At 38.1% G+C, this 26,857-nt stretch overlaps 7 protein-coding genes and 1 long non-coding RNA gene across 8 annotated transcripts; 6 read left to right on the top strand and 2 right to left on the bottom strand.

Annotated features, from left to right (window-relative positions):
- Positions 1-2,771: 2,771 nt before the first annotated feature.
- On the bottom strand, positions 2,772-4,831 carry LOC103334139 (small ribosomal subunit protein eS24z-like). Its single transcript, XM_008237081.3, has 5 exons — positions 4,652-4,831; positions 4,483-4,524; positions 3,872-4,042; positions 3,184-3,270; positions 2,772-3,068 (listed from the first exon to the last, which is right to left on the bottom strand). The coding sequence occupies exons 1-5, from the start codon at positions 4,724-4,726 to the stop codon at positions 3,027-3,029; spliced, it is 417 nt and encodes a 138-aa protein (XP_008235303.1). The 5' UTR covers positions 4,727-4,831; the 3' UTR covers positions 2,772-3,026.
- Positions 4,832-4,989: 158 nt separating this feature from the next.
- On the top strand, positions 4,990-6,924 carry LOC103334138 (Ras-induced vulval development antagonist protein). The gene has a single exon (XM_008237079.2). The coding sequence runs from the start codon at positions 5,178-5,180 to the stop codon at positions 6,780-6,782; it is 1,605 nt and encodes a 534-aa protein (XP_008235301.2). The 5' UTR covers positions 4,990-5,177; the 3' UTR covers positions 6,783-6,924.
- A 3,515-nt stretch (positions 6,925-10,439) lies between these two features.
- LOC148916018 (uncharacterized) lies at positions 10,440-11,269 on the top strand. The gene is made up of 2 exons (XR_016128197.1): positions 10,440-10,652; positions 10,840-11,269. It is a non-coding gene; the product is annotated as an uncharacterized LOC148916018 (long non-coding RNA).
- A 3,014-nt stretch (positions 11,270-14,283) lies between these two features.
- On the top strand, positions 14,284-15,768 carry LOC103334137 (uncharacterized). The gene has a single exon (XM_008237077.2). The coding sequence runs from the start codon at positions 14,695-14,697 to the stop codon at positions 15,604-15,606; it is 912 nt and encodes a 303-aa protein (XP_008235299.1). The 5' UTR covers positions 14,284-14,694; the 3' UTR covers positions 15,607-15,768.
- A 1,493-nt stretch (positions 15,769-17,261) lies between these two features.
- On the top strand, positions 17,262-21,358 carry LOC103334136 (F-box protein SKIP17-like). Its single transcript, XM_008237076.3, has 13 exons — positions 17,262-17,648; positions 18,107-18,282; positions 18,485-18,679; positions 18,760-18,870; positions 18,944-19,029; positions 19,107-19,228; positions 19,717-19,781; positions 19,861-19,933; positions 20,032-20,094; positions 20,193-20,257; positions 20,435-20,509; positions 20,610-20,886; positions 21,011-21,358. Exons 1-12 carry the CDS (start codon positions 17,322-17,324, stop codon positions 20,830-20,832), a joined length of 1,581 nt encoding a protein of 526 aa, XP_008235298.1. The 5' UTR covers positions 17,262-17,321; the 3' UTR covers positions 20,833-20,886; positions 21,011-21,358.
- Positions 21,359-21,564: 206 nt separating this feature from the next.
- On the top strand, positions 21,565-23,423 carry WDR5B (Transducin/WD40 repeat-like superfamily protein). Its single transcript, XM_008237074.3, has 2 exons — positions 21,565-22,377; positions 23,013-23,423. The coding sequence occupies exons 1-2, from the start codon at positions 21,715-21,717 to the stop codon at positions 23,301-23,303; spliced, it is 954 nt and encodes a 317-aa protein (XP_008235296.1). The 5' UTR covers positions 21,565-21,714; the 3' UTR covers positions 23,304-23,423.
- Positions 23,424-23,495: 72 nt separating this feature from the next.
- LOC103334134 (spindle pole body-associated protein) lies at positions 23,496-24,762 on the top strand. Its single transcript, XM_008237075.3, has 3 exons — positions 23,496-23,920; positions 24,324-24,465; positions 24,570-24,762. The coding sequence occupies exons 1-3, from the start codon at positions 23,637-23,639 to the stop codon at positions 24,651-24,653; spliced, it is 510 nt and encodes a 169-aa protein (XP_008235297.2). The 5' UTR covers positions 23,496-23,636; the 3' UTR covers positions 24,654-24,762.
- Positions 24,763-24,899: 137 nt separating this feature from the next.
- Positions 24,900-26,852, bottom strand: LOC103334132 (splicing factor Prp18 family protein). Its single transcript, XM_008237073.3, has 2 exons — positions 25,845-26,852; positions 24,900-25,381 (listed from the first exon to the last, which is right to left on the bottom strand). Exons 1-2 carry the CDS (start codon positions 26,688-26,690, stop codon positions 24,974-24,976), a joined length of 1,254 nt encoding a protein of 417 aa, XP_008235295.1. The 5' UTR covers positions 26,691-26,852; the 3' UTR covers positions 24,900-24,973.
- Between the last annotated feature and the right edge of the window lie 5 nt (positions 26,853-26,857).

The following is a 26,857-nucleotide window of genomic DNA, read 5'->3' as shown; positions in this document are numbered from 1 at the left end:
TCGATGTTACTCCCCTGTGTGGCCTGGTACCTCAATGCATATCTTTAATTTAGGTGTTACTCCCTTGTATTAAAGTTAACATTAAGATTATATTAAATAGATTTCGGTCTGTTACTATTACCCATAAATGTTAAATGTTTTGCATGCATGGTGATTAATTTAAGCTCAAGTGGGTAAAAGGTTAATTTGTCAATTTAACAACTATAACTGTGCATTAAACCAATTTTCTATTGTAAATAAGTCCTTATACATAGTGCAACAGAGGACAACCACGTGTAAATGTTTGAAGTAGATGTTCATGCTCATCAGCACATTTCATGCAAGATAATTGAAGACGAGTGAACAAAACAATCTCCATTCTCATGAGCTTTAGGTTCAACTAAAATCTTAGGTGCAATGTATGGATAAATGTTCGTAACAATTTGAATTATAAATAAATGTTCGTAATAATTTGAATTATGAGTCCCTTATTACATATGCCATCGACTTTAACAATGGTTCTAAAAAAAAATATTGCAAAGCGGTAACTTAGCAGCTCCAATTCTCCGTATTAATACTATCAATCATTGTGGCCCTTATCGTACGTTAAAGGACTAAAAAATATTTGTACTGAAGTCCACAGTCAGCAAAGGGCATTGGAAAACTTAGAATCTTGTTTGCTAACTGGACCGAAAGACATAATTTCTGTTTATATATTTGGGTCGACAGTCTGTCCCCAAAGGGCGTTGGATCATGCCCTTGAAATTGTATAGCTCATTAACAAGACATAGGCTATGTTGCAGGTTTTTATATTTTATTATAACTTAACAATGTTATGTCAAGGTTAAGTATGTAGACATGTGCCGATAAATGACAAATTTAGAAAACAGACCATTCTCTCACCCACCAATTGTAAAAACATGGCATGTTATGTTATGGTAAGAAATTTGTTGTGATTTGCTTGAATTAAAGATGATTATGTATTGCAAATGACCACTAGTATAGTTGTTTGGAGTATGATATAGGTTATGGGTTCGAGTCCTCGCATCAGTCTAGTATGTGTGTGAGTTTAGTATGTTATCTTTCTTCTAAATATAAAATGTTTTGAAAGAAAAAAAAGAAGAAAAAGATGACGGCGTGTTATATGGTAAGTAATCTTTGGAGATTGTTGGAGATTGAAACACAATCATATAGTATTACCACTCCATTCACGTTATATAACATGTAGGGCTTGTCCAATATAGATCCCTACATTTTCTATTTCCTAGACATATACCCATCACTCTATAAATCTATGTGTAAAACCCAATTTCAAATTTAAATGAATAGTATGATATAAGAGGTCGTAGTATTTCTATGTTTTTACATCATTGCCACTAAATTTCATATTTTATTTATAATTTATTTCAAGCATTTCATTAACTGCCATAAATGTAATTAATATACTCCCTATTAATAGCATATCAATCACCCCATTTCTTTTAGTTGTCATTCCCACTCACATCTCGCCCCTTAAAATTACAAAAATAAAAAATAAAAAAACCTGTAAATTACATATCCAATAATGTACCTATGTAAAATATAATATAAATATATACATATAAAATATAGGTATATTATTTACCAAAAAAAAAAAAAGTCAGTTACTTTGTAATTCTGTATATTTTTCATAATTAAAAATAGGTACACAATAATTTATATAAAATATATGTACATTATTTACCCACAAGTAAATTATTTTACAATATACCTGTAAATGTTTATAGGTACATTATTTGGAATAGATAATTATGTACACTTTTCATACTAGGTAAATTATGTTTTTCATAAAACAAACAAGTAATAGTTACATTATTTTTTCAACATAATTAGTATGTACAGTTTTATTCATAAACAATTATAAAGTGGATTATTAGTCATGTATAATTCATAAAAAGAAAATAACATAAACATTTTATTAAACAAACTGATTACCTAAATTTGAATTATTGTTAAATTTTTTTAAAAATGTTTCAAAATTAATTCCTACATCCATTACAACCATTTGGAGATCTTTCCAAATTCAACATCTGTCATTATATACAATCCAATTAAAAACTGTTTCCATATTGATTCCTACATTAATATACAAAATGCAATAATGGCTTAGTTGGGGGTATTTTTGGAATATGAAAAGTACAATAAATCAGATTTTATGCTTAATTAGGTAACTTGCTGAGTTGGATCCTAGTCATGGGTTTTTACTTATACAAATTGGATATTATTTATAGGAACAAAAAGTGAAGGGTTTTAGGTATGGTAAATTAAATTTGAAGGGTGTAAGCAAAATTTACTATAACATGTATTTGTTCATGAATACTAAATCTTCTATCTTAATATCAACAATGTTGTTCACTTATACTATAACACGTAAATTAATAATACCATATGAATACGCGTCGTACTAAAATAATGAAGGTTTATAACTACATTATCTCTGTCGTGAACTAGGAAAAACAGAGATAATCATGTAATTGGTAGCTTACAAAATGATGGATTGGCAAAGGTTTGTCTGGTTAGATGTGATGGATCGGCAAGGTGACCGGTGGTTCAATCACCAGAAGTATCTCCGACCAGATAATTAGAAATGATCAAATTATGAAAAACGTAATTCTTCGAACGCCAGCCAATCGGTTCATTTGAATGCAATATTTTCTTACCATACTAGTTTAACTCAGAATTGAGAACCAAATTTAAAGGCATTGATGATTACATAATACAAAAAACGATGAGTTCCACATGAAATCCTGGTATTCAAGATCCAATCGTACGACTCATAATCAGTAAATTTAGTACTCAAAATTCAATATCTTTAACATTCATAAGTCAAAAACAACATGCTACATTTTAAAACTTCCTTATCGAATAGTTAAAACATCATAAGCGTTTTTTTTTTTCATAAAAATTAAAAACATCCGAAAATTTTACGCCTACTAACAAAATAAAATAACAAAATGCGGATAGGAACCGCCAGCGAACACATGCGATCCAAAAACATGCTCAAGCACTCATTTCTTCTTCCCACTCTTGGCAGCATCACCAGCCTTGGTCTACAAATAACATTTGCAAATGTTAACCAAGAAAACGTTACAGTTCCATAATATAAATCCACGAGCTTGCAGAAAAAAATACCCCCTAACACAAACCAACAGCAATATTTCTTACCTTCTTGACTCCACGAATCTTCTTGGATCTGTTCTTCCTTTCCTTGAGTTGCTTCCTTGACTTTTCCACCTTTGTATCCAGTCCATTCTGCACAAGGAGCCAAGTTTGAGAGAGAGAAAGATAGATAAATAGAGAGGGAGAAAGAGAGGGGGAGAGCTTCCTGTATTTACAGGATCCAAGAGAAAAGAAAAAAGCCACATGTATTTCATACCAAACTAACTACTGATTCTTTAATTGAAAGAAACCACATATTAATCATCCTTTGACACATAAATCAACTATTAGTTAACTCATCAAGGAACTGAAAAAGCCTGCGTTTGTAACTTTCAAGCAGTTGTTAAGATTAGTACCCCCCAACAAAGGAACACTAAGAAATATACCAGGAAAGTGAAATGACACATTGTAGTAAAAAAAATCATGTGAAAATATATGAACCCATTCAAAAAGACGTGATAGGGAATCAAAATTAACTAATCAGCAGACTTAAATAGATTGATACAACTCCCAAAACATACCCTTAGTCTACAGTTAATGAATAGCTCCACAGGGCTTTTGTATCAAACTCATACCCGAGACGGAAATGGGTACAACTAATGCACATTTTGAATGACTATAGAGCTTAAATAGGTATACGCCAAAATTTGCAAGTAACATAGAACTGGGATGGAAGAAAAGAAGATAAATTTACCCTGATCAGCCTGTACTTTGGCTCATACTTCTTTGCATTCTCTACGGAATCATAAATCAAACCAAAACCAGTGGATTTTCCCCCTCCAAAGTGGGTGCGGAACTTGAAAACAAAGATGGCATTTGTATCTTTCACCTCGTACAACCTTGCAAGTTTTTCCTTCAACTCTGCCTTCATTATGAGAGGAACAGAAATTAATTTCAATCAAAAATTAAAAAGAGCAATCTACCAACAAAAGAAATTAAATTCAGAGAAAAATAGATCTATCATTATTTTGAAAAAAAGGTGAGATTAGTCGATGAAGATGTTGGTAACAACAAAGTGCAGAAGAATATAATAGATACGTAACACTACAATTCGTTGATTCAGGGTCAGAACTCAAAGCTTCAGCCCTTTATTAAAACTTATAAACAAAACATTAAGCTCAATATAACTATATTTGTCATCAGTAAAACAGACATTAAAATCGGACAACCCCATGATTTCGAACTTGTTATCAGATTAGAAAAGAAATAAAGGTCGTATACATTTCCTATTTGCTAGTGCAAAAATATCAAGTAGAACCAAATGCCCAATGAAAGAAAGCGAGAGCTCAAAGAAAGAACCCAAACCTTGGAGACATTGGGTCTACCAGGATGCAGAACATCGATGACCTACATCAAAACCAACAATCGCACAGCAAAAATCAGCTACCAAACAAGTAAGTTTCTGGTTAATTTTCTAACTAGTTTTCCCACATTTTCTAGTGAACCAAACAGGGATAGTGGCCAGAAGACTCACAAATTGCTTCCTCGAGAGAAGACGGTTGGTCATGAACTTCCTCGTACGGATCGTCACTGCCTTGCTATCCGCCATGGTTTCTCTCTTTGCGCCTCCGCTCTTCTTTCGCTTGGAACTGTCTGTAAGAGCTTTGTGCGTTTGCGAAGGAGGAACTTTGAGGTTTTAGGGTTTGGAAGCCGGACGAAACATAATAATATATATATAGCGGATAGGGCCCATATTCTAATATGTTGGGCCGATTTTAATGGAATGGTCTGGGCCCAACTTATCGGCAATAAAATGACCCATCAGCGACTTCGTTAAACCGACCTTCTTTTTACCAATATAGCAGACGACAAGATAGCAGACGTCGACAATAACCAATTCGTCCGCAATGGGTCTGGGTTCGAATTCGAAGTCGATGTGAGGATTAGGGCTCTGAGGCATTGATTTTCAGGTCAGACATTAAGTGGTTCTGGTAAAAGCTTTTCCAGGTTAGTTGCTTTCCAAAATAACTTCATTCGCGACTTCGTTCAAATCTTCTCTGATGGGAAGGCCATCGTCCACCATCCATATCCCCGATAAACGACACCGTTCCGAGCACGAGAACGGCCGTTACCCGCCTCACTCCGACTCCTCCGGCGACAACCGCTACCAGCGTCGCAGCCCCAGCTATGAAAGTTACGACCGTTACAACAATAACCGCAAACCCCACAGAAACCGCTCCGTCTCGCCCGATCGCCCAAACCCTAGACGAAGTCCTAGGACCAATCGAGACCCAGGCTCTTTGGCCCAGCGTCGCAGCCCCAGCTACGAACGTTACAACAATCACCGCGACAGAAACCTATCCGGCTCGCCCGATTACCCAAACCCTAGAAGAAGCCCTACGGCTAATGGAGGCCCAGACTCGTTGCCCAACAAATTCGGGCGGGGAGGCAACCGGATGGATCGGAATGGAAGGCGATCGGAGTCGGAGGAGTCCGACGAGGAGCTGAAGGGGTTGAGCTTCGAGGAGTACAGAAGGCTCAAGAGGCAGAAGTTGAGGAAGACGTTGAAGTATTGTATTTGGAATGTGACGCCCAGTCCTCCTAGGGTTGAAAACGATGAATTTGAATTGGAGGACAAGGCTGATGAGATTTCTGAGCGGTATGGCGAGGAGGAAAAGAGTGAATCGGGCGAGAAAAAGAAAGAGAAGGCAAAGTCTGAATCTGAGTCCGAATCGGAGGATTTGAGGTCGAGGAAGAGGAAGAAGGGTTCGAGTTCTAAGCGCAAGAGCAGAAATTCGAAGTATAGTGATAGCGAATCGGAGAGCGAGAGCGAGAGCGATGACGAATCTGAATCCGAGGAAGAAGATGATCGCAGACAGAGAAAGAAGTCAAGAAAGAGGAGTAAGAGGAGCAAGAGCAGAAGAGAAAGGAGAAGAAGAAGAAGAAGTAGGCGTAGCAGTAGCGATTCTGATGAGAGTGAAAAAAGTGAAAGTGAGGGTTCAGATTCTGAATCAGAGGATCGCTTGAGGTCGAAGAAGAAGGGAAAGTTGCGCAGTCGGAGTAAGACAAAGAAAGAATCCGGAATAGATGGGGAGAGTTCTGATTCGGAGAAGGGTTTGGATTCTGAGGTTGATGCCAAGCCTGTTACTATGGTGGAAGAGGAGGTGATAAAGGATGAGAGTAATGTGGAGGCATTGAAGCTGAAAGAGATTTTTGAGGCCCAAAAGAAGCCTGCACTGGATAATGAGCCGGTGGTTGGGCCAATGCCATTGCCTAGAGCTGAAGGGCATATTAGTTATGGTGGGGCGCTTAGGCCCGGAGAAGGTGATGCCATTGCACAATATGTTCAGCAAGGGAAGCGTATTCCACGAAGAGGAGAAGTGGGTCTTTCAGCAGATGAGATTCAGAAGTTTGAGAGTCTTGGGTATGTGATGAGTGGTAGTAGGCACCAGAGGATGAATGCCATTCGTATTAGGAAAGAAAACCAAGTTTATAGTGCTGAGGACAAGCGGGCTTTGGCCATGTTCAACTATGAAGAGAAATCAAAGCGCGAGCACAAGGTTATGGCGGATTTGCAGCGGTTGGTTCAGCGCCATATTGGGCAGGATGTTGGTCCTACTCACGACCCTTTTTCTGGCAAGGCCTCAGAGAGTGCTGATACTTAGTTTCATGTTTGCTTTTGTCTAAGTTGTTGTTGCTCTTTTTTATTTCCTTTCATTAACCATGTATCATATGTGTTACTGGTTGATTTTGAGCTGTATTGAAACTGGATACTTTGGTTTGTCAATTTCTATTTGAGTTCTTAAATGTATTCTCTTTTAAATGCATTAGATATCAAATTGTGGGAGCCAACCAGTTAATCATTGCATTCCCAGTTATCAATTCATGCAAAATCTCTGGGTCTTGTCTGTGTTTTTAATGTTTAATTAATTAAATTGTCAAGAAGTTGAATGTAAATAGCCTTTCTTGTAGTTTATGGTTTTGAATGTAAATCAGTTCATAAATGGTTTTGGGGTTATCGTCGCCCAGCTTTCACAGAAGGCGGAGAATGTGCAGTGCTCAAAGACTTTGCATCAGATTTTTTGTCTTTGTATTCCAGGTATTGTACCTTGCTGTAAATATTTGTGCACCATTGTATATACATTGTTATTTCTGAGCTCTGTTATCTTTATCTATTGTTTTCCTGCTCGTTTCCCTGGTGATAAGTTATTGGCTGGTTTATCCCTAACCTCTTATATTTCAAATTCTGCATTCTCCATCTTTCTTCTTTTTCTTCCTAAACTCCTTTTCCTTTTTTGTTCAGTGATCTTCGAGACAGAGATGAAGGAGAATGAGCATAAGAGACAAGCTAGCCCATCTTAAAGAGTGTGGCTCATGTAGGTGGCGAGCAATCTGAATCCTGTCTTATAGACCATGGAGGTCTGAGAAATACCATGATCTGTTGCAACAAATCTCAGGAAAATCAAGTGACATTTAGAGATCAATATACAGATTCTGTTAATGCAGTCACCACCAACATGAAAGTGGATTTGACAGGCAAGGATATGACATCTTATTCACCAGTTGATGAAGTCGTGAAGTTGACTGGTAAACATGAATCTGATGAAGCATGTACTCCTTCAAGTTTTGTGCCACTCAAAGATCATCTGGATCTGAACAGTTGGCAACAACCAGAAATATGCAGCCTATATAGAAAGAAAGGAATTTCAAAACTTTATCCTTGGCAGGTATCTTTACATTTCTGATTATAATTTACTTGAAAAGACCCTCCATGTTTTTCAATTTTTTGTATTTCTTATTCTTATGGGTAACTTGTGAAATTCCCTAGAATGGCCAACTGATCTGTTTCTTAATATTCAAACACCACGACAGGATTGAAATACTGTAACAATCCTATAAGCAAAAAATTCCAGAATACGCAGCAGAATAAACTCAAATAAAAACGCAAACAATTGCACAGGGGACACACGATATGTTGACGCAGTAAAAAACCTCAAGATGAGGAAAACAACTGCGGGCACTATGCCGGAGAACAAATCACTATGAGAAAGAATACAAAAAGGTCTTACAAGTCTCAACTCACAAGACTAACGCTCACAAGGCAGATTTGCCTACTCGCCTTTGCTACTCAACCCAACCAGCGATCTTGTCTTCCTTCGTCAACAAGAGATGGCACAACTCTAGTCTCGGCTGCTCACACCTCAAGGCACGATTGTTGATCACCAACATGCATAATGCTCATGAACTCACACATATATGAAAAGATGATTATTTAATCACTCATGGAGGCTAACAAGGAACAGCCACATGAGTTTTCAATATGAACTCTCAAAAACCTCTCTGCAAATATTTTGTCGTTCTTCCACTTTTTCAATGTTGCAGACACCTAAACAAAAAGCTAAGTTCCTTTCTTTTATTACACGCTTAAAACTAGGTCAGAGACCAAAAAAGGCTTTTAGCAAAAATGGGCTTTTTAACAAATAAATTATTTCTTTAAAACAAATAAAGCCACTTAATTAAAAACCCAGCCGTAAAGACAAAAGAGCCCTTTTGCTAAAGAATATAAAACCATCGTTAAAAACTCATTGATGTCTGGCACTGGATTATATAAGACTGAAATCATATATCAATCATGTACATCTTACAGCCACTTTTGATGATCAAGCAAATATGAAAATATGAATGCATGGATGCAAAACATACCTTGGCATTGTCTCTGAGCCACACTGATCCAGGATAGCAGAATGTCACTTGAAAACTGTAGGTTACACTCAAAGACCTACTCTATGTTTTTGTAACAGGAAATTGCCAATATACCAAAATTGCCAATATACCAAAAATTGGTCCTAACAACTTGAAATTGGAAGAATTGTTTAACCTGCAGCTTATGAGTTTTTAAATTATTTTATCAAGATTTTATGATCGATAGGTTATGCGTCAACTCTTATAAAGAATTCCATTGTACATGTTTTTCAAAAAAATGTTTAAGAAGCCTATGGGCGAGTATAGCCGTTTAAAGAGTATCGCCGAGCGGCTATACTCTTAATTATATAAAATATTCTAACAAGTATAGCCAGACGCTTCTAATAAATTGAATATTTAAACCGTACAGCGGCTATACTATTTATAATAAATTCGAATATTTAACAATATATTAAAATGTTTAAACATTTTAGCCGCGCGGCTATACGTCTTTAATAAATTACTCGCTAAATATATTAAAATATTCAAACCGTATAGCCGGGCGGCTGTACGTGCGGAATAAATTCGAATATTTAAAACGAGGCTCAATATATTAAAATGTTTAAACCGTTTAGCCGCCCGGCTATACCCGTTAAATATATTAAAATATTTAAACGTATAGCCGTTCGGCTATACGCTTTTAATAAATACGAAGTATCGCCGCTCGGCTAGACTCTTTAAATAAATATATTAAAATATTTTGACAAGAACTTGGCTATACGCATTTAATAAATTCGAATATTTACGGCCGTATAGCCGCACGGCTAAACTCGTTTAATATATTAAAATATTTCAAGAGTATAGCCGCACGGCAATACGCTTTAAATAAATATATTAGAATATTTCAACAGTATAGCCGTGCGGCGATACGCGTTAAATTAATATATTCGAATATTTAACAGTATAGCCGCGCGGCGATACTATTCAAAATTCAAAAGTGTATAATTTTCTTTTTTAAAATATGAAGGGTTAACGGTAATTTCAATCTATCTTATCATTTTGGACATCATACAAATTAAAGTCCCGCTAGAATTCCCCTACAAAAATATGGGTTTGTATGCATGTTGAATTTCTGTCGAATTTTAATTATCTTTAATAACTATTTGTCTGAGTTGGAACTCCTCTGTTTTTCAATATTGGTACATCATACATGGCAATGATATGAATATTGTGTAGAGTAATATGTTTTGTGTGCGCATTACAGTTCCTCCAACCCGTTCAAGAAGCCATTTTTCCATCCTCTAACCCTTGTTTTGTTGGGGTGATTATTTTGGTCTTACTGTCAACAAATGCGATAACGTGTTTTTAACTTAATTCTTAATTGTTTTCTTTTTCTATTTGCAGGTACAGAGAGTGTAAAAAAGAAGCTTCACTTCGTTTGTTCCTGGAGGAGGAAGCATAAGTAAGAGTTCCTTTGTATAAAAATACGCAAAATCATGAGTCTATTTAGGTGAAGTTCATATGTATTTCAGTTGCTTCTCCTCTTCATCTGCTTTCTCCAGTTTTCATTTTTCTGTTTTGTTTTGCTTCTTTTATGTTGTTTCAACTCATGTCACCGGCTTTGGTTGTGGTGCAGGCTTTGAAGTCGTCTCCAACTCTCTGCTGGGACTCAAAGGAGGAAACAATGTCGTTCAAATCAGTATTGGACTGATATGAAATTAGATTTCTTTAAACCTATTGTATCAATTATATAGTTTTTCTATAATCAATTCTCAACTGTATGATTTTCTGTTGGTCTTAACTCTGACAGAAACAAAGAAAGAGAGATGGAGATGATGATTTGATGGTGAAAGGTAGTTGGGTGTGCTTTCAGTCTTATTTCATGTTGAGGGTAGTCACCCTTCTTCAATTGCAGTAAACCTTGATGTAACCATATTGATATGAGAAAATTTGGAAAACATCACCCCCTGTATTTGACGACGGTGGAGTCTTTTTCATAGGTGGTCTATTTGAATCTGAACAATGTACTCTCTTTTTCAGATTCAGTGGGTATATTCCGGTGTCTGTATTTGCTTTGGCATTCTTCTTTTTGGATGTCTCTGAATGCTTGTATTAGGCGGTGTTTTTGCGCTTCCATCGTTTTTCAAGCAGAGCCAAGTAGCATGCCATGCACAGCAAACACACACTTGCTATACAGTGAGAAGCAGTATGTACAGAAGTGAAAGAGCCTGAAGGATTCAGCAATCTGGTGACAAGAAGGATGCGAGCGCAACTTGTAAGTTACAGAACTGAGCATTTGACCAGAACCTTTTAGAATCCAGAAGATTTGGAGTGGGATTTCTTTGAGCTTTGGTGGTCCTAATTTCTGGACAATGTAAACTCTGGCTGATTCAAATGTACCCAAGAGTTTGCTGCATGCAATTTTGTCTGGGTCAATTGTATTCTGGTGGGTGACACTGACTTATAATCATATGTTTCTCCAGCTATGCATGATATTATAAATGGTTTGCATGCTCCATGAAGTGGTCATTAGAGTAAGAAAGATACAAACTTGAATGCCCTACATCTTTTTTTTTTCATTTGGTTTAAAGGTGATAGCTGTTCAGGCTGCAGGAATGCCCTACATCTTTCTTTTCGATAGACGACCTTTATCTTGACTCTTGAGGAGGACATGCAATCAAACCTTCTCGAATCACTTTTCGACACGCATGATCTATAGAAGAAGTCAGATGAGAAGAGAGAGAGTGTAAATTGTCAATCAGAATGATAGCTTTCTCATAAATAAAAATTGCTGCTCTCTTAAGTAAGATGAAAATTGAGTGCAGACAGCATATTAATTTTCTGTTAAGCTTTGAATTTGTCAATCTCAGAAACTTGTCTATCATTTCTTTTTGGCCAACTTCAGTGTAGGACCATCCATAAATTATGGACCATAATCTAGAGTAGGTTAGTTCAATCAGTTTGTTCAAGGTGGGGGCAAAAACCCATCTTCAAGTTGTCAAGAAAGATTTTCATAATTAACAATTGATGACAGAAAATGACAGTCAATTGGGTCCTGGTGAGACCCTAAATCTCACAAATATCTTTATCTTACCTAAACATCATGTACTCAGCAAGAACATTGACATAATATTTTTGCTTAAAATAACAGCACTATAAATATACGACAATTTCAGAAAAAAAGCCAATTGTAAAGGGATTTTGACTTGCAGACTTGGTCTTGGGTTCGATCTCACCTTGGCAATGTGTGCGAGAAAACTCCCTACCCCTTCCTAACTCTGAAAAAAGAAAAAAAAAACTACTTTGTTATACAAAGACATCACTTCCCCAACATGCATAATTGGGATTATAATATAATGGACTCTGCTCCTACCAACCAAAATGTGCACCAAAAAGAAAGAGAGACGACCATAGTGGATTGTGTAATCTTAGGCCTTAGATATGTAATCAAAAAGCGAAATGAATTCTTGGTCTAAATGAAGATGGGGAGAGTTTGTCACCACACAACATTAGGGAAGGCTTGGTCTCCTCTGACAACTAAGTTCTGGTTTTGGTCAAAGGTAACCGCGTCTACAACTCCACGTCCATGCGCCTAGCTAGAGTCTCACTGTCCTAGTCTGCTATCCATTGTCATATCCTAGTCCTATTAAGTAAGCAACTAGGTATTGGAGTATTGCTAGAGTCTACCGCCCACGCACAGAGAGATCTTGACCATCAATGTATGTGAAATTCACAAAACATCAACGGCTAGAATCAGTTCATGCCTGCACCGTAGCATTCTTCTAATGCATTTCTAGAACACATTGATATGGGCTACTAACATGGTTGAAGGCGTGAAGCTATGTTGATACAGATGAAAACAGAAAAAAGTAAATATACCCAAAACAAGGAAGATGCATTTTACAGAGTAAGAAATAAAGAATAGGTTGTGATGTGAAATAAAAACCCATATGATTGTGCTTTTCACTGTGAGTGAGAGCGAATGCATCACATCAAGTAGATGCCCATTTGTTATAAGCATGTAAATTTCGCATAATGTTGTCTGTTTCTTTATCACTTTAGGGGAAAACAACTTTGAATTTGTTGCATTGTATTGCTGCTAAAGAAACTTTCTTTGTCTCACTTGACAAAGGTGACAACCAAATTATGGAAAAGTTTAAAAAAAAATATATATATATATATATATATAACTCAATAGTGAAGAATTTTTTTTCAAAAGTTAGTGTTTTTAAGAGAGAGACTTTCATGCAACAGGAATAAAACTATTTGTACTATTCTCAAGCAATAGCACAATGACACGAGATAACTTTTCTACGTGTCATTGCATTATTAGACGGATTGCTATCCCCAAGAAAGTGTTTCGTGTTTTGAGTAGGGGTGGTTGCGGTTCGGTAACCGCGAATTTTACTCAAATCGCAAACCGACAGACTATTTGCGGTTTGGTGATTTTGAAACCGCAAACCGACCGTGTTTTGCGGTTTATCGCATTCAGTAAACCGCAAAATGCGGATCGGTTACCGCGAATTAGCGGTTTAAAACCGCGAGTTCTCAAGCATTCACAAAAATATAAATTCACAACCTAAATAAATACACAACCTCAATTTCTCAAACATATATAAATTCACAATCTTCTAAACTTCTCAAGCATTCACAACCTAAGAAAATTAAAGTTACAATTCCAAGTATTCCAATTAAATTTAAACTTCTCAAGCATTCCAATTCTAAATCCTTTAAAGTTATAAACCAAAAGGAAAATGCAAAGCAAAATGAATTAAAGTTACAACAAAAAAGAAAAATCCAATTCAAAGTTAATTAAAGTTACAAACTAAAAGGAAAATGCAATGCACCAATGTTACAAACTAAAGTTACAAACGCAAGTGTTGGTGGTGAGTGAATTTGAAGAACCTCGTTGTGTTGTTTGAGCACCAATGTTATTTACAAATAAAACAACATAGTTGAGTACATTTTATTATAAGAAGAAGCATAAATAACATTAGTATAAATAAACTAATTACTTACAAGTTGTCATATGTTCTATTTCCTTGTAAAATTCAACTTCGTCATCCGTGTGGCTATACTTTGCGGTTTGCGATAACCGCAAGTTTTGAAAATCAAATCAGAACCGCAACCGCAAATGCGGTTCGGTTCTTAATACCGCAAATCCGGTTCGGTTTATCGCGATCATGCGGTTTCATTGCGGTAAATTGTCGGTTGATTTTTGCGGTTTTTCGGTTTTTTGGTTTAAAATGCCACCCCTAGTTTTGAGGTTGTGCTCTCTGTGTTTTTTTAAACTCTAAAATGCAATGCATGTGTAATGTCAGTTAAAGGGGGAGGGCCCCAGTATGATTCTTTTAATTATGGACAAGAAGAAAGAGTGCCCAATTGCCCATGAGAGATACTTTTTTTTTTTTTTCCTTTGGGCATTTGTGTAACGTAATATGTAAACCTGCCCTTTCCAGCAAAATACCCTGTTTGCAATTTTGACGTTTCTTTTCATATTTAGACCCCGTTTCTTTTTCTTTCCAATCAGTTCCTTTGAGGTCTCTACCTCTCCACTGCCCATCTTTTCTCTATCAAAATCACTTTTTAAAATTCTTTATCTAAATTTTGGGTCTTTCTTTCTTGAGTTGAAGTGGTCTCAAACATTGGCAGTGAATTGAAAATCTCAAAGGTCCTTCCTTTCTCTCAAAAAGCAGACACCCAGATAAAACTGAAGCATTTTGAAGCTGCTCTTGGAGCATCTGAATGATGGGCGCGTAAGTTCATTCAGTTTTCAGGTAGGAGCCCCTTTCTCTGTGTACAAATTTTTATGCTGCCTGCATTCCCTCTTGTCACCTCAAATTCTTAGCCAAACTAGGAAGAACCAGAAAGAAATTAGTCATCTTTGTTGGTGTTATGATGAGGGACTTTCCTTCTTGTTTTGGTGAAAATGGTGTTCAAGTTGCTGATTCTTCTTCTTCTTCATCATCAAGAATCACAAAAATTGCTCAGAACTTGGTTTCTTGTGTCTACCAGTGTAAATTACAGGGTCGTTTGTGTTTTATTACTGTGACATGGACCAAAAATTTGATGGGTCAAGGCCTAAGCATTGAAATTGACGATGCAGCCAATCAGTGCATCTGCAAGGTTGATATCAAGCCATGGTTGTTCTCCAAGAGAAAAGGGTGCAGGAATTTAGAGGTGGACACCAATAAAATTGATATATATTGGGACTTGACCAATGCTAAGTTTGGTTCAGGACCTGAGCCATTAGAGAAGTTCTATTTAGCTGTTATGTTTAACCAAGAAATGGTTCTTTTTCTTGGGGACTTGAAGAGAGAAGCTTTCAACAAAGATCCTGTTGGTTCCATTTCCAGAGCCACTTTCATTGCCAAAAGAGAGCACATTTTTGGGAAGAAATTTTATGGCGCAAAGACTCAGTTTTGTGATAAGGGGAAGAGCCATGATGTGACAATTGAATGTGAGACTGTTGGGCTCCATGAGCCATACCTTGTGATCTGCATTGACAGTAAGATGGTGATGCAGGTGAAGAGGTTGAATTGGAAGTTCAGAGGCAACCACACCATTTTGGTTGATGGGCTGAGAATTGAAGTGTTTTGGGATGTTCACAATTGGCTCTTTGGCAATGCCATGGGCAATGCAGTTTTCATGTTCCAAACTTGCCTCAGTGATGACAACAAGTTCTGGACCAGTCCACCAGTTTTGGATCCTTCTGTGTTGGCTTGGTCTTCCTCTCAGCCATTAAGAGATAACCAGTTGCAGGGTCTTGGCTTTTCACTGGTTTTGCATGCTTGGAAGAATGAATAGAGAACTGAAAGAAGCCAGAAGCTTGTTTTTCATCGTTCTGAGCCTTTACAAATACTTGAAAGTTCTGGTTTTGATTGTATGTGCTGTTTGTCTCTCTAGTTTTCTTATATCAAAACATAATTCAATTGCAGGAACAATGCATGTTCAAGAAATCTTTTGCAAGTTTGATTAGTGGTGCAATTGTCTGAAACAACCCTCTTCCCATCTCTTTACTAAAGAAATTAAAATTGAATAGTTGGTTTGATTGAGTCTCCTAATTTAATAATGATACTTGACTTTGTTGAAGAAGAACGGCAACTTTAATGTTGCGTGTTTGATGTTTTCTTCAAGAATGAGAATGGCCTCTAGATGCCCAAATGCAAGAAAGTGAGTATTGCACTTGGCTCGCTATTTCTCGTTTAATACAAAATGCCTCTGTTTATGCGCATCGAGATCGGAAAACCGAAACATCGAGGTGGATAGAATGAAAAAAGTCAACAAACCAACATCAAATTGGATTGAACCAATTTAAATTGGTTTTAATTCCAATTTCACACCTTATCAAATTCGACCGGACCAGACCGAACTGGTTTTGTATATTTTTATTTTTTTACAAAATTATTTAAATCTAATGCTATATTTTTAATATCGTAACTAATATTTCCTCAAACTCAACTTCAAAACATCTCTTTTTTCTAGGCCAAACATCTCTCTTAGCATGAAATTGGATCATTTGTAAATTTTCAAGCTCAAACATTAAAATTTTAGTTGGAATTTGTATTTAAAACAAATGATTTGAAAATAATAATAATAATTCGGTCCAAAACTGGAAAAACTGAAAATTGGACCAAAATCGGTTCAAACCAAACTGATTGGTTTTATAATTTTTTTTTATTACTAAAATCGGACTGATTCAATAGTTTTAGTTCCAATTTCGATTTGAGATGAAAATTAGACTAGACCAGACCACGCCCACCCTTAATAGGCAAATTTTGGCTGGCTTAATACTGTTTTTTGAGCTTTTAAGTCATCAAAATAAGTTGCTAAAAAAAGCCAAAAATATATATATATTGTATAAAAGAACGAAAGATAAAACATCAAGTGAAGGATGAGTCAACTATGGGAGAAAAACTTACATATACCAAGGATACCATCTTGGGGCTATCTCAAGCCAATTACCCATTGTCATGTGTTTTAACTTTCCAAACTTGACAATGAGTGAGGGGCTTTGGATACCGCCACGGTGGAATCCTCGTTATATGCAAGTTCTTCTCCAACTATAGAGATGGTGAGCAGAATTTATAGTAATAACAAAACCAAAACATAGTATCATTTCTAATAATTAATTAATTTTTTAATGAGACTAGGTAGTATGAAATCCCATATCTTGCTACATTATTATATAAAATTAATAATATTTAAACTAATAATAGAAAATCTAAGTTAATATAATTTTAAAATTTAAAGTTTTCAGATCAATTAAAAGTTCATTTGTATAATTAAAACTTAATAATTGTACCAAATAAAAACTAATTATAAAAAAGAAAAAGAAAAAAAGAATCCATCAGCAATTTGGCATAGGATGCAGTTACACACCCCATGTCAGTTGCAGGGGTTATGATATCGTCACCACGGCACTAATCCTCCCAACACACACACCACGCACACGTGGCAGCGAACGCCAACTCCGTATCTCTCAACCTCCAAAAGCACTCGGCTTTGATAAACCACCCGCTATGGATACCCTGCTACACAGCCCGTCATCAATGGCCAAGCGACCCTGCCCCTCCCAAAACCCTAGAATCCCAAACCTGAACCAATTGGACAGGGATCAGCTTCTGGACACATTTCTCGAGTTCTCTGACTCGCCCCCTTTCGCCATCGACCTCTCTTTTGAGAGGCTTCTCGAGTCCAGGTCCTGCGATGCCGATCAGACCAAGCTCATCGATCGCGCTCTCCAATTGGGCTCTGTGCTTCTCGAGGCTGCTAAGCGCTCTGCAAGAAAACGAGCCTCCAAGCACAACTCTCTCACCTGGGCCCTCCCTCCCGACCTCACCATCAAGGTACGTCTCGGTTTTGTTGTGACGAACAAGATCAGACTCATACGAAACTGAATACCAATTGAGTGGGGTCTGATTGTGCAAATTTTTTTGATTTCGCGGCTCGATTTGGAAGAGTTATTGTTTTCCTTTCGTGTTTGTTTTCGATTTGGGGCTTGTGTATCTGAAGATTTCGGCGTTGCATTTTAGTTCCTTGGTATTATTGCTTTGTGTTTAATTTTCCGATCACTAATCTGCATGTTGCTTAATGTTTATGATTTGTGTTCTTACAGAATATGGTCATTTTCAATGTTGAAATTTATCATCTGCATTGGCATAATGCTTAAGGCTGGTATATGGTCATTGTTCTGCGAGAATATCAATATTTAGTGCGTCATTTTTGTGCATGCCAGAACTACTTTATCCTTAAACATTTAGATAGGAAGTGTGTGCATTATCTGAGTATATGTGCTGATATGCAGGTCTTTTCCATGCTTGATACACAAAGCCTATGCTATGCTGCAGCTACTTGTTCAATGTTCAATAAATGTGCCATGGATCCTTCTTGCTATGCCAATATTGACTTGACAACAGTTGTCCCAAAAGTTAACAATGCAGTTGTTTCCACAATGATTCAACGAGCTGGGAAAGCTCTTCAGTAAGAGTTTTTTCACCCAACTGGTCCTTTAATCTTAACAATCTCGAATATTTGTGTCAAGTGAAAACTCTGGTGCATTTCTGTAGTTGGCAGTTGTAATCTTGTAATTTATGGTTTCTCATTTTGATATTGCATTGGCATATGATATTCTCATTTTCATAACATTTGCCTTTCTTTTTGTCTCTCTTAATTGGTTATTCAGGTCTCTTAAGCTTGGTGTAGTTCCAGGCCCAACTACGCCGCTTGGATCTTGTCAGCCTTTAGTTTATACCATCAGGAATTCTGTAGATGTTTCCAACTTTTCATGGAATGATAAGAGATCCAGGCAAGGGAAGGAGTCATCCGTTCTTACCAGATCCTGTTTAAGCCCTTTAGGCGGGAATAGTGGTGCTCCAGGGTATGCTTGAATTGTAAGACTTGAAAATTTTGTTTGTGAAATTTACTTGTTTTCTTATGCCTTCTTTTGCTTCTTGTAAGGACTCTTTTGAGAAGGTTGCACCTTTACAATATTGAAAGGATGGATAATACGTCACTTTGTGGGGCATTAGTGGCCTGTCCATTTCTCCTTGATCTGGAAATTGTTGGCCTGTAAGTTCAATTTTTGTTTTTGTGCAATCTTGTATGTTGGATTATACGATTTATCATTTCGTGCAATCTACAGTCACGTTGAATTGAGGCAAACATTGCAATCTGTGAGTGCAAACTGTCACTTGATAGAGCGTCTGTTCTTTGAATCTTCAAAAACAGGTATTGCACTTCTTCATGAGGAAGCCTGCCTTATGTTGTCAGAATTTATTCTTACACATGTATTTGACGAATATCAGGTAGAGATGACAGTTTGAAATCACCAACTTGTGTTGATCTTATGACTGATTGCCCTCATCTTACGTCACTGGCCCTCAGAGGGTTTAAGTTGCATGATTATAAAGTTCGTATACTTCTGAAGGTATGTCTTGGGCATTTCGAGAAACAACACCCAAATCCGATATATATATATATATATATATAATTTTTTTTTTTTTGGTTATAGTAGAATCATTCATAACATTATGGAGAGAGAGGGAGAGTCGAAATTTTACTTTACAGTTATGACTTGTCTTATCAGTTATCAAGTTGGATTTTTATGTTTTGTTATCAGGTTTGGTCAAAAAAGTCTTATTTATTATTTTCTAATATTTCAATTTTCGTATTGTCTTCATTCCTTTATACCTGAGCATAATAGTAAAGGTCTGGGAGACATTAATACCTTTGACAATGCTGTTTTTGGGATTCCTTATCTATTGTTTGATGTATTTTTCATTTTTGTTCCTGTAATTGGTATCCCCTGGATGATGTCTTTGGTTAGTGATGTGAATACAAAAATTGGTCCCAATTTGGTGAATCATCTTGCCTTCAGTCATGACTGCGAAGTTTAATATCTGGATACTTGTTCAGGGATTGAGGAAATTAAAGTATGTTGATTTTTCAACATCCTACTCAATCACTGGAGCATTTTTAAGGTCAGTTATCTTTAACGGACGAGACTTCTTTTAAAATCTCTGTATCATAGACTTATTTTATTTATTTATTTATTTCAAGGAACCTCGGAAGCAACACAGGTGGGAATCTGCTGGAAGTCTTAATTTTGCGGGATTGCATGCATCTCAAAATGGTGATGACTTCAAGCTGTCCCTCTACTTTTGTGTTCTCTCTCTCTCTCTCTCTCTCTCTCTCTCTCTCTCTCTCTGAAACCTAAATTGTGATTTGAAGGTGGAGGCTGCTCGGTTGATGACAGCAGTTCTTGCTGGGGATTTCAAGTTGCTTAAACATCTTGTAGGTTGATAGAAATTCATCATATTCTTATTGTGTAAGCTTGCATATGAAGTTCTAGGTCTCAGAATGATGCTCACTTTTCCTATTTCCTCAAACAGGATATATCTAATAGAGAAGGCTTGGCATCTGAGAATGACTGGTATCATAGATGCTACAGCACAAGGTAAGGAATATAGTTATTTTTCATTTTTCTGTCAGGTGGGTAGTTGGGTTACACAGTGGAATAGAGCTCCCACATCCCTTAAACCAACACCCTTACTGAAGGTGGGATTTGATCTTTGGTTTCCGATGTATCACATAGAGACTTTACCAGTGAAATTCTTTTGTCAATATTGTGCAGTACAATTCCCATAAGGCGGGTGTTGGAAGAAAGGCCTAATCTCTGTCTGTTGGCGGAGTTTCCGCCAGAAGGAAGGTTTGCTTATTCTTCAACTGTTGTACTTCAATGGTTTTACTTATTCAACTATTGAAAATATGCTTATCATTATTGCCTGGGATCCTGAATGGTTTTGCAGTTACGCCGACATTGATCAAATGTTTGACAGCGAGCCATATAGTGATATCAGTCTGCCATCAGCATCGCAGATGAGCAGTCCTTCATCCGATGGTTCAATGTTTGTGAGTTTTTCCGAGAGCAGTTACAATAGTGATCATGGTAGTGGCAACGAGGATGCTCGAGATGCTGGTTATGTTATCTATGATGAAAGCTCAGACGAGGTAGACTATGTGGCTGTGTAGGAGAAAATACCAAATATGGCAAGGATTGAAATCTGTGGCCACCAAATGGATCATGTACCTCTCTCCCTCCCTCCCTCCCTCATCTATTTTTGTTATACTTTACATGATGTGTGGTGCATTATAATTTGGAAGAGGTTCACCACTGATATATCCTGCATACTCTTTAACAAATTTGTAGTGTTGCCTATATGAGATGCCAGCACAAATTTGAACGGTAAATAAGACTTGTGGACGGAGTTGGTGTGCCGCCGCGATCACAGTATCATCACAGTTTCATATGTGAAGTTCGGTGGTGGGCTCCCGGTACTTGCCAGTATGAGTAGAATAGCCCTTGAAGCCCTGTTATCTCATTTCTTTTATCTTTTTAGTCCTCGATATCACCCTGTTTATCATATGGGATTGTGGGTGGAGCAGCTCTCAGCTCTCTTTACTTCGTTTTGTATTTAAAATTTAAAAAGATCTTGTAGCAGCAGAGCTTATATGCGTGCAAAATCTATTGGATGACATGAAAATTTAATTATCTTTATCCAGTCATCCCCACAATTACTTTTATTATTAACCCTATGCAAAAAAGAAAAAAAAAATCATTTTATCATCATCAAAAACTAATGACATGTCTTTTTTTTTTTCTTTCAAATTCCTTTAGTTGTGGATGATTTGAATCACCAGACACAATTCAATATGACAAATTGACAATGAGAATGCTGTGTGTATAGAAACATAAATGGCATTTTATAGAAAATCTCAACTTAACCGCCATCAGAAGCCTTGTACCATTATATAATGCAAATTAAACATTAAAACAAAATTCCTTCGTCAGTCACGCAACGCAGCACATATTTTGTAGAGCGAGAAATTAGGCAAAGAAATCATTTGTGGACGATGGCCAGCAGTGGCAGTGGTCAAGCATCGCCGCCGTATAGACCCTACCGCCACCTCAAGACCCTTCGCGGCCATGAAAACGCCGTGTCGTGCGTCAAGTTCTCAAACGACGGCAACCTACTGGCCTCGGCGTCGCTCGACAAGACCGTCATCCTCTGGTCATCCTCCGCCCTAACTCTTCTCCGCCGCCTCGTCGGCCACTCCGAAGGCATCTCCGACCTTGCTTGGTCCTCCGACTCCCACTACATCTGCTCCGCCTCCGACGACCGCACCCTCCGCATCTGGGACGCACGCTCCTCCGCCGGTGAGTGCGTCAAGACCCTCAAAGGCCACTCCAACTTCGTTTTCTGCGTCAATTTCAATCCACAGTCCAACCTCATCGTCTCCGGCTCATTCGACGAAACGATTCGTATTTGGGAGGTCAAGACGGGGAAGTGCCTCCACGTCATCAGGGCTCACTCGCTGCCTGTGACTTCCGTGCACTTCAATCGAGATGGGTCGCTCATCGTCTCCGGCAGTCACGACGGTTCTTGCAAGATTTGGGACACAGCGTCAGGGACTTGCTTGAAGACGCTCCTTGAGGATAAGACCGCTGCAGTCTCCTTCGCTAAGTTTTCGCCTAATGGCAAGTTCATACTCGTCGCCACTCTCAATGACACCCTCGTAAGAAAAGACCCTTTGTTGTTTTCCTTCGTTTTTCTGATTCTCAAACTGAAAGTTGTGATTTTCCTTTCCTGGTTACTTGAAAGTTATGATTTTTATTGATTATGAGCACGCTTTTTCAATTGGGTTGCAATTTGTCTTTGAGTTTCACTTGATTAGCAATCCAATTGGTGATCATAAGCATGCTTATTCAATTGGGTTGCAATTTGTCTCTGAGTTTCAGCTGATTAGCAATGCAATTTGTGATCATAAGCATGCATATTCAATTCTTTGAGTTTCAGCTGATTGCAATTTGTGACCATAAACATGCTTATTCAATTGGGTAGCAATTTTTCTTTGAGTTTCAGCTGGTTAGCAATGCAATTTGTGATCATAAGCATGCTTATTCAATTGGGTTGCAATTTTTCCTTAGCTTCAGCTGATTAGCAATGCAATTTGTGATTAATGGGGCGGGTGGGTTGAGCAATTTGCTTTTTGATGAATGGTTCTTCTAGAAGCACAGACTCAGAGCATGTTTATAACGTGTGCATCCTGTTAAATATCAGAGATAGGGAATGGATTAAGTGTTTCCGTAATTTGTAGCAGATGTGGTTAATTGATATGTGGGTTTCAAATTTATTTTTTCCTGGGTGCAGAAGCTGTGGAACTACTCAACTGGGAAGTTTTTGAAGATCTATACAGGTCATGTGAACAACGTGTATTGCGTAACATCCACATTTTCTGTGACAAATGGTAAATACATTGTTAGTGGCTCGGAGGATCACTGTGTCTACTTATGGGATCTTCAGCAGAAAACTATGGTGCAGAAACTTGAAGGCCATTCTGATACTGCCATCTCCGTTTCCTGTCATCCATCAGAAAATAAGATTGCGTCTGCAGCTCTTGGAAATGATAGAACTGTCAGGATTTGGTTTCAAGATACTTAATAACATGGAAGTTTTCAGATAAACAATCATTTTCCTCTATTGTAAACATTAGTATCTAATTTGGGTAGAGCTGTAAACATTAGTTTTCATAACTTCCAACCTTCTTTTTGCACTTGTTAATCTTTATCGGTAATCAAAGATGATTCATTTTAATCTGCTCAAATTGACTAATAGAAGGAATGAATGTATCATATTCGAAGTTGTGCCATACGTAGTTGATGGTCTTGTGTTATATGACGCAGCCCAAGTTAGCGAACAAAAGCTCTAACTAAACTAAGCAAAGGACTATTATATAGCAAACGGATATTTCGCGTGTCATGACAATATGACAAAATGGGAACTTTATCTCTCCTCCCTCTCTCCCTCTGCTCTCCACTGCGCCCCCGTCTGGCCTCTTCACGAACCCATCTCTGCAACCCCGTTTCCTGGCCACTCGTCTCTTTAACTTATCCGACGCCAAGAAGACTTCGCAGCAAAAATGTTGCCTTTGGCAGCAATTCGATTGACCCAAAAGAGTCTGAGTTCTTGGATGAAAACGGAGTTGTTGATGATATGGATGGCTACATGAACTACCTTTCGCTTGAATATGATTCTGTTTGGGACACAAAGCCATCCTGGTGAGCCTTCCCTTCTTGGGCCTCCATTATTTTCACTGTTATTTCAGAATTAATACTCTTTACCCCTTTTCTGTTCGTCCTCATTCGTGGGTTTTTTGGCGTTTGTAGTATTCTTGTGTAAAAGTTTGGTGTAGTTTTCCTGTTTTCCAACATACCATCCTTTTTGTTTCTGAAAGCCTCTTCGTTTGTTAGAACTGTAAATTTAAATTGGAGTTTTCCTTCATAGTTTGGTGGACTCCGTTGGAATTGAGTTTCAGTGTGTATATAAGAAAAAGGAGTTTCTTGTTTTCTGTTTCCATCTGATGAGCAATTTTGAATCCAACTGCTCGCAACATTTTGATTCTTCTGCATAAATGTTTCATTCATTTATCATATGGGTTCTGGTGATTGGTGGTGATTGTAGGTGTCAGCCATGGACAATTACACTGACTGGAGTGCTGGTGATTGGTGGTAGCTGGCTTATTCTGAACTCGGTAGTAATTACAGTCTTGGCAGGCTTACTAATTAGCACATGGTGGTACATCTTTCTGTATTCTTACCCAAAGGTGTAGGCATCATCTTCCTATTCTCTGTTTTATTGTTTTTTCTTCTTTTGTTGCTTTGCTTTTCTTTTTAATTGAACTTTCTGGGGTTTTCTTTCGTTTTCCAGGCATATGCAGATATGATCGCTGAGCGGAGGAGCAGGGTGACCAATGGTGTTGAAGACACCTTTGGTTTAGGGAAGAGCCAGTAATCCTTGATTGAACATCAAATTAGCAAGTTTGTAATCTACCTTAGTTTTACCGGCCAGAAGGTTGTTAAATCCCATCAGTGAAGATCAATTTAATGATTTTGATTGAATATCTGTTGTGCCAAATTTCTCTCTTTTTGTATCTCTCATATCATCCCAAATAATGTCAATCTAATAAATCTTATTGCTTGGGCTCCTCACGTTAGCTTCTTTCTTCCAAGAAAACAAAGAAGGATAACACAAATAAAATGACACAAGCAAGCTTTCTAAATTCGAACATGAGATCATTCAACAAAATATCATCGTATACATGACTAGCTCTCCTATGGAGCAGGCATTATCAGAAGCTTTTCCTCCGAGGCCTGATTTCCTCCGCTAGAGGCCCTCTCCGACGCTAGTAGGGACTGCAAGTCACTACCATTAGCCAAGCTGTTGAACTCAACAGCTTTTGAAGGCATGGCTGGGTAGCGTCGTTGGCAAAAGGTCATCAATCTCTTGACTGACTGCAAGTATTTGCGAGTTGTCTCGTCATTCATAATGTGAGCCACACTGTTGGTGTAGATCTTCTCGCGAGCTGAACGTTCATGGATACCAACCATAGTGACACCAATTGGCCATGGTGCATTCCCAATAGCTAGTTTAATGTACTGGTCCATTGCAGCTAGGTAGTCTCGCTTCATGCAGCACCGCACCACCACCATCAACGCTTGGCGAATATCATCTTGAAGGATCTGCAAATAGAATACAACAATTCAATGATCCATAACCAGCAATTAAATGAAACCCAAAAAACACAATCCAAAGAGTAGTACACAATAGTAAAGAACGGGATTTTAAGTTCTAAGACAATTCATGTGAGACATTTACATCAAAATGCATTGTTTTCAATTTCTTTTCCCAGCTTCTTACCATGCCGATGATGATTTTAACGCAGACATTCCATTCCACTAATGAATTAGAATTGCTCAATGTGCTTGAACTAAAACAACATAACCCAAAGAAAATTTGCACCAGGGTTTTAAATTATAAGATCATTCATGTGCGAAATTTACACCAAACAGCATTGTTCGGAATTGCTTTTCCCAGCTTAATATAATGGTCATGAATTAGAATTTGCAGATAATGTGATTGAATTGAACTAAAACAACATAACCCAAAACACAATTAACACATCAAAAGCAATAATTTACCAACCTTCTTCCTACAAAACTTGAACAAAGGATGCAGATAGCGCGCGCATTGCTTAAAAGTGGCAACCATGGACTTCCCCTTAGCAGTCCTCCTCTCAGCATCTGGCATCTCCCGCAGCTCCTGGTTCCATTCATTCAACAACTTCTTGAAGAACACCAAGATCTTATCTTCATCACACAACTCCTCGAAATTCGTCTTCATTCGCTTCAAATCCTTATCAGCATCGACCCCGCTCGAGCATCCATCGGCACTCAAATCCTCTTCGCGGACGCCACCGTCGCCGTCCTCCACGCCGCCGTCAACCTCCGTCTTCTGCCTCTTCCTCTCGCTCACAATCCCCGACTTCTGCCGTTTCCTCAGCTCCGCGATATCGCGGAGAAAGTCGTTTGTCTGCCCCTCCGTCATGTCACTATCGACTTCGAACAGGCCGGCCTTCAACACGTACTTGAACCGGTCGAGCCGGGCGTCATCGTCTTCGCCGAAGAGAGTGATCGGCTGCTTGAGGAGCCGGAGTCGGCGAACGACCTCCTGTTTGGGGAGGTTGAGCTTGTCGATGTTTTGCTCGTCCGTTAGGGATTTGGACGTGGTGGCGTTGGAGGAGGTTGTGGCGGAGGCAGTGGTCGTGGAGGCATTAGGGTTTGAATTTGCGGCGGAAGAGCCGTCTGTGGTGGTGGTGTTGGAGGCGGTGGCTTGGCGCTGGGCTTTGGCTTCTAATTCGCGCTTCTCTTGTTCCCGAAGCTTCTGGATTTGCTTTTGTTCGATCTCGGAGCGCTTGAAGACTCGCTTGCCGCCGGTCTCTTCGGCAAGTCTCTGCCGTTTCTTAAGGATCTCTTGCTTTAGCAGGTCCATCTAGGGTTTCAATCGCTCTCAATTTTGGGGAAGAAGAAGATAAATCGATACTCTTGAATTAATTAGATCGAGAAATGATAAAATACTTTGTGGTGTGGGTTAATGGAGCTCAATCCGAAATAGTCACGTCGGGTTTTCGGGTCCGGGTCTATAAGGAAGCTAATTAT

This window comes from Prunus mume, linkage group LG6 (assembly GCF_029339155.1).
Source record: "Prunus mume cultivar Tortuosa linkage group LG6, ASM2933915v1, whole genome shotgun sequence".
NCBI lineage: Eukaryota > Viridiplantae > Streptophyta > Magnoliopsida > Rosales > Rosaceae > Prunus > Prunus mume.
This window is presented reverse-complemented; position numbering and strand designations above follow the sequence as displayed.

Excerpts from the sequence above, each read along its gene's own strand:
- LOC103334138 (XM_008237079.2), top strand. The coding sequence starts at position 5,178 with ATGGGAAGGCCATCGTCCACCATCCATATCCCCGATAAACGACACCGT.
- LOC103334139 (XM_008237081.3), bottom strand. The coding sequence starts at position 4,726 with ATGGCGGATAGCAAGGCAGTGACGATCCGTACGAGGAAGTTCATGACC. Across the intron at positions 3,271-3,871 it reads CAAAGTACAGGCTGATCAGG|AATGGACTGGATACAAAGGT; the intron begins GTAAATTTATCT and ends CTCCTTGTGCAG. Across the intron at positions 3,069-3,183 it reads AGATTCGTGGAGTCAAGAAG|ACCAAGGCTGGTGATGCTGC; the intron begins GTAAGAAATATT and ends TGTTATTTGTAG.
- WDR5B (XM_008237074.3), top strand. The coding sequence starts at position 21,715 with ATGGCCAGCAGTGGCAGTGGTCAAGCATCGCCGCCGTATAGACCCTAC. Across the intron at positions 22,378-23,012 it reads CCACTCTCAATGACACCCTC|AAGCTGTGGAACTACTCAAC; the intron begins GTAAGAAAAGAC and ends TCCTGGGTGCAG.
- LOC103334136 (XM_008237076.3), top strand. The coding sequence starts at position 17,322 with ATGGATACCCTGCTACACAGCCCGTCATCAATGGCCAAGCGACCCTGC. Across the intron at positions 18,283-18,484 it reads CGAGCTGGGAAAGCTCTTCA|GTCTCTTAAGCTTGGTGTAG; the intron begins GTAAGAGTTTTT and ends TTGGTTATTCAG. Across the intron at positions 19,782-19,860 it reads ATCACTGGAGCATTTTTAAG|GAACCTCGGAAGCAACACAG; the intron begins GTCAGTTATCTT and ends ATTTATTTCAAG.
- LOC103334132 (XM_008237073.3), bottom strand. The coding sequence starts at position 26,690 with ATGGACCTGCTAAAGCAAGAGATCCTTAAGAAACGGCAGAGACTTGCC. Across the intron at positions 25,382-25,844 it reads TCAAGTTTTGTAGGAAGAAG|ATCCTTCAAGATGATATTCG; the intron begins GTTGGTAAATTA and ends TTCTATTTGCAG.
- LOC103334137 (XM_008237077.2), top strand. The coding sequence starts at position 14,695 with ATGATGAGGGACTTTCCTTCTTGTTTTGGTGAAAATGGTGTTCAAGTT.
- LOC103334134 (XM_008237075.3), top strand. The coding sequence starts at position 23,637 with ATGGGAACTTTATCTCTCCTCCCTCTCTCCCTCTGCTCTCCACTGCGC. Across the intron at positions 23,921-24,323 it reads TGGGACACAAAGCCATCCTG|GTGTCAGCCATGGACAATTA; the intron begins GTGAGCCTTCCC and ends TGGTGATTGTAG. Across the intron at positions 24,466-24,569 it reads TTCTGTATTCTTACCCAAAG|GCATATGCAGATATGATCGC; the intron begins GTGTAGGCATCA and ends TTCGTTTTCCAG.